Source organism: Psammomys obesus, unplaced genomic scaffold (assembly GCF_907164565.1).
Source record: "Psammomys obesus unplaced genomic scaffold, mPsaObe1.curated_primary_1811, whole genome shotgun sequence".
Taxonomy (NCBI): domain Eukaryota; kingdom Metazoa; phylum Chordata; class Mammalia; order Rodentia; family Muridae; genus Psammomys; species Psammomys obesus.
In genome coordinates this window covers 11,459,877-11,465,876 of record NW_026596040.1, presented here as the reverse complement: position 1 = coordinate 11,465,876, position 6,000 = coordinate 11,459,877, and the positions used below count along the sequence as shown (strand labels likewise).

The following is a 6,000-nucleotide window of genomic DNA, read 5'->3' as shown; positions in this document are numbered from 1 at the left end:
CACTTCCACTTGAAGGCTGTATAAAGCATTTCCTGAAATGTCTTCATAGTGTTCCAGTTAATGAGATCCATTTGAACATTTTTGCTTTTTAAAAAACAAACATTTCTAACAAAAGAAGGGTAGATAAGGGTTAAGTGCTTAATTGGTTTATACCCAATGCCTTTAAAGACCTGGTAAGCACAACAGCAAATAATTGTATCTTACCTGAAAGCAAAGGGAAAAAGTAATATCTCTTTCATAATGTTAAGAGAAATCCAACACGGGACCTGCCATGTTATAAATCTGTAACAAAGTCACTCTAAGAAAACAGCACATTAGTGTATTCTGATGTATCCATTCCATTTGTGTGAAGAATGAAAATTTAAGTGTATGTGTATTACCTTATATAAACATTGCAATTACTTAATGATTACCTACTAAGTAAAAAAAGACTGCAGGAAAGAATGAGAACATGTTTGAGGGAGATAAATTCTCTCTACAATAGTCACATTTATAGAAAAGTCTGAATTGAAAAGTCACATAGTTAAAATCAACTAAACTGGCAGAACTACTTTTTAAAACAAAAGCATGCGAAAAAAATCACTGCATGATTGTTTATTTAAAATATGACTCTGGATGTAAATACATACGTGCTTACATAATGTGGTTATTCATATAAACTCTCAATTAAAATGCTCAATAATTCATCCCCAAATCCTTTTGTTTTTAATAAACACAATAGTAAATTTTCTTTCTTATGGAAAGTGTTTAAAGCCTTTTGAATCTTGATTTGTGAAGAGAATACTAAAAAATAACTTAGCTACATCAAAGAATAATAGTTTGCAATGTTGTCACAGATTTCTCCATGGCAAAATAGTCATATATTGTTATTGCACATTTACAGGTACAGTTTACTATGTGCATATAAACTCTCTATAATGAAAGTGTCTTCACTGTAACTTGCTCACTATATTTAAAATTATGAAATACAATTTACAAAACCTTTAACAATACACTTTTATAATAAAAGTATCCTGAGGATATTACAAAATTCATTTACCAGCCCTTCATTTCTTTGCTTTGAGTCTTTAATTCCTAATAGTTTTCAATATTTCATTACATAAAAATGGTCAAGTACAGTTATAACTAAAAATAAATTTGAGCTAAATAGTATATAACTGTCCCTTAAACATTTATTCCCATCTACTGCCAATCTCATTGGCTAAAAATCAAGTATTTATCAAGATTTTTATAATTCTGAATCAGTGACAGACAGAAAGAGGGTTAGCGTATTTAAGTGAAGCATTAAGAGAAGCATTGTAAATTTTAAATATTTTGGTCATATTTTATAATAAAATAATATATTTTTGCAAAAATAATACAATATAAGGTTTATTTCCTAGCAATGGTAGATCTGCAGGGCCCTGTACATTTGTAAATACTATCTTATTTGACTGTTTTCACATTTGTTTCTAAAAACACTACTATAACATTTTCAGAATTTTGAGAGTAAATGCATCATAAAAGAAATAAAATTGAAACAAAATTTAAATAAATGTTTGATTATCAAAACTGGTGACAAATTGATAAATGTAAAATGCCTCGTGTGCCACACAACATCTTTATTGCCTTCTGAGACTTATTTGATTCAGTATCTTTAAAATAGTAATCTTGGAATTCTTCTTAAAAGCGACTTTGAAATTAATAGATAATTAAAAAAACTTTAAATAAAAAAATAGTTGCAAGAAAAGTTTTATACTGTGGCAGTCAGTGTTATGGCACAAAACACATGAAAAGACATGTAGTTTCTGTTTATGTACAGGATCAAGTAAGATGTGTAAGATATATATATATATATACACATATGCACACATATATACATACACATAAATACATTTACATACACACATCTGGGCTACAGAAGGGAAAGAGGAAATCTAATGAACTCCTTCACTCTTTTTATCACTGAAGTCTCGATAGCAGTTTTAATGAAGATATCTTATCTTACCTATATATATAAAAATTTCATTAACAGGAACAGTATTAGAGATGTCTGTGTGATCAAAAGAAGTGAAAGCGTGGTGAATGAAGTGGTGAGTATTATATCGGCACCTGTCTTAAAGGGTTTTACTCTTTGTGCAATTCATGAAGCAGTGTCTGCAGGGGGTAACAATGAGAAAACAAAGTTCCTTTAACATGATGGCATATTTACTAAAATATACTATGAATAAGTATGAACATAGCATTACTTATACACTCTAACATTCTATTTTATGGCAATAGGATCTAACTCTGAAGGACTTGTTAACTGTTAAGGCATCAGTGCATCCAGGGCTAAGCTCCGTAAAATAAATAGGAAAAGAAGAAAGCATTAGCTTATCCATGGTGCAGGTGATTACTGTGCATTGTGTCTGCGAGACACCTTCACAACACAGGTAATACATTGTACGACCTCTTGTGAAAATATTACAGCATAAATTTCACATCATTTTTTAACACCTCATTTAAAGGGCTAAACTGATCCGGCAGTATCCTCATTTTCATTGTTCCATCAGCTCCACAAGAGAAAATGTGATTTGCTGGTCCTGTCTCAATTTGCATGACTCCAGTTCCAATATTTCTAAAAATAGACTGTCGCGCATGTTCATTGATAAAAGTATGGAGAAGACTAAAAGTAGAGAGACTCCAAATCTGAAAGATATGAAGGACAAAATAAAAACTGGGGCTGGTGATTGACTTAAGAATCCAAAAGAAAATGTAAAGCCATTCCTGTGCAGACAGGACATTTCTAAAACAAGGATGGAGAGTATCTGTGTAAGCTGTGACCACAGCCTCCTGATTATCTATAGACTATAGCCATTTATCAACGGCTTTTTATTGTTACTCAGAATCCATCCAGGGAGAGTACAAATTATTATTAACAATGCACTGAGGATGAGACAACCTGGGTACACAGAAGAGAAACTTTTATCAGTGGCTACAATAAAGGTTTTGCTGTAGAGCTGCTATGGGTAATCACTTCTTTATAACACTGAATACTCAGAGATCAAAAAATGCAATGGTGAAAGGTAACTGGCATCTAGAGGCTCTTTCACTTTGGCAAAGCTAAGACAAAGTCAACTACTAAACTCTAGATACTTACTTTCTAAAAGTTCCTATTGTAAGCCCTTATCAAAACAAATGTGTCTGTTTTAAATCATATCCCAAAAGTCTTCTTTCATGAAAGACCTATGTGAAACTGTAGCGATTAATTTACTTTCTGATTTTTGAGATTACACGTTTCTTTCAAAAAAAAAAAAAAAAAACAACAAACCTCAATTCACACTACTTTTCCATGAGTTGATTAAATTATTACTTCTAAACATATGCCTTTTAAACTTTATTAATATTTTATGTGTATATGTGACTTGCTATGCAGATGTATGTGAATCACATATATGCTTAATGCCTGAGGAGGCCAGAAGTCACAAATGTTTGAGACTTCAAACATGTGGGTGCTGAGAATCAAAGCTGGATCCTCTGTAAGAGCAGCTAGTGCTTTTAACCACTGAGCAGTCTTCTCCAGCCCCAGAGTATATATTTTCTAGTATTTTAAAATCTAAACTTTGGAAGCAGTGCAGAATCTAAAAACAGCTAATCTAAATTAGATTTTTTGTATTCTAAAATGAAGTCTGTTTGAGGCAGGAAAAGAAGATAATGAGCTCACAGAGCTACCTTACAGCAAGACCACTACATCAGCTGAGACCAACATGCCCCACCCAGATGACAGCTAACTGCCCTCTGCTTTTCTACAATGAGATTTCCAGTTTAACAGTGCACAAAATGGCCTGCTTTTATCATGTGTCTGATGGTACAACACATCCAAAAGAACCTCATGAATTACAGAGAAAAAGAGAAAACCCCCACCTGTTCCTAGATTTCCCTGTGCCTTTCACCAGGTGAAGAATCCATCCCTTTACTTAGGATTGCTCATAAAATAAATTATCTAAAACAATTTGGATAGTCACAAGGAATAGCCACATGAAACTATTTCTTGATGTACTGCTGCTTTGTTATAGAATCTCTCAGATGTGTGTTTTGCCTTGTCTCTAATTCCTCTGAGGGTGCTAAGAACTGAAACCCTGAGAGCCTTTACCAGGAGCAAGGTAAAATTAAAAAAAAAAAAAACAACCAAAAAACAGTAGCCTCAAATCAAAGAAAAATAATTCTGCTGGGATATAGTCAGTTAACCTAGAAACTTAATTTAGTAAACATATAACTAAGAATAGACTCAAAACTAATGATAACATCTGAAACATATTTAGAGCCATAGAAAATTTAGTTCTTAAGCATTAATTAAGCATATTTAAAAACCAGTGAACAACTAAAATTTAAAGTTAAAGTAATTTCATCCATCAAAGGATTTACTAAATAGTAATTAGCATCATTGGCTACAACAGAATTAATACAACTATTATTTAAAGTATGCTAGTACCATAAATATAAATAAAGGCCTAACTTTTTAAACTTTTTCATATTATAATATACTATGGCATCAATTGTGTTTACCTTTATATTTCCTTCTGCAGACCCTGTAACAAAGTACTCTTCAGTTGGATCAATAGCAATGGCTTTAACAGGGGAATCATGGCTCTGGAAAAGCTGCCTCTGTTGCCGCTGGCGAAGGTCAAATATACATGTGAAACCTTTTCTGCCACCTGATATTAGCAGTTGATGTTTGGGAGCATATGCTAAAACCGTGGCTCCACTATCATGGCAAGTAAAAGCTGAAGATAAAAAACAAAACCAAAAAATGGTTAAAAACCACTTGGTGATAAAAGAAACAGACTTCTATCAGGTAGTTGAGATGGAATAAACATTAGACTGGCTTTCCTGCCTAAACCAATTTAAAATCGAAATGCAGTAAGAAATGATTTGAGAAGCCAAGCATGAAACAATGAAGAATGACCCTGGAGAGAAGGAAACTGGTAACCGTAAGGTTTGTTCCAGCAAACTGCCTACAGTTAGTTTTGTGGTCAGAACATAAGAAAAGGAAACTCTAGTTGAACTGGAGTCAGTAACAGCAAATAGTTGAGTAGTATCTACTATCAAAGTATAACAATTTATAAATGTACATTTACAATTATTATATGAAAACCTAATAAAAACATCCCTTTATAAACTTTTTGTAGTTTTCCTATATATGAAAGAGTACATACAAGTACAAGTACATGCTATGTACATGCTTAAATTTATTAAAACAAAAGTTTTTCAAAGTGGTTGTATCATAACTTCTCTCAGCAGTAATGATTTTTATACACCTTCATGAATACTTTGTATCTGAGACTTTAATTTTGGCCAGGTTGGCATAAAGGATCTCTTGCAGTACACTGAATGTACAACTTCCTGATTACTTTATCTTCACCGTCTTTTTCATATGCTCACTTGCCATTCAAATAGTGAGAAGGCGACTGTTTAAGAAGTCTCGGATACATCATCACTTCCTTCATAAAACTGTTTATTGTATCTATAAAACTTCATCAACAAACCCAAGCCACCTAGATTTTCCTCTTTTTCTTCTAGATGTGTGCACTTTAAATGTACTTCTACAATCCATTCTGAGTTACATTTTGTGGAAAGTGAAGTCTGTGTTGAAGATAGTTTTGGTTGTTTTATTTCACTATTCAATTCTGTTAGCACTATAGTGAAAACTTGTTTTCTACATTGAATTCTTTCGTGCATCTGTTAAAGTCTACAGTATAGAAGGGAGCCTGTTTATTTATTCATTTACTTATTTGTGCTATGTCTTCAGAGATACCAGTAGAGAAAATCAGATTTCTTTACAGATTGTGAGCCACCATGTGGTTGCTGGGATTTGAACTCAGAACCTCCAGAAGAGCAGTCAGTGCTCCTAACCACTGGGCCATCTCTCCAGGCAATTAGGAATAGTGCTTCCTCAAGATCCAGCTTTACCACTGCTAGGCATATACCCATAAGATGCTCAAGTACACAACAAAGACATTTGTTCAACCATGCTCATAG

General features: G+C 33.0%; 1 protein-coding gene across 1 annotated transcript in view; it reads right to left on the bottom strand.

The window, feature by feature from the left end:
• Positions 1–579: 579 nt before the first annotated feature.
• Positions 580–6,000, bottom strand: part of Dmxl1 (Dmx like 1) — a 142,597-nt gene continuing 137,176 nt past the window's right edge. Inside the window, exons 42-43 of the mRNA XM_055622471.1 lie at positions 4,528–4,745; positions 580–2,670 (exon numbers count right to left, since the gene is read on the bottom strand). Of these exons, the coding sequence (XP_055478446.1) occupies positions 2,446–2,670; positions 4,528–4,745 (443 nt within the window). The 3' untranslated portion in view covers positions 580–2,445. The remainder of the gene's footprint in view (positions 2,671–4,527; positions 4,746–6,000) is intronic.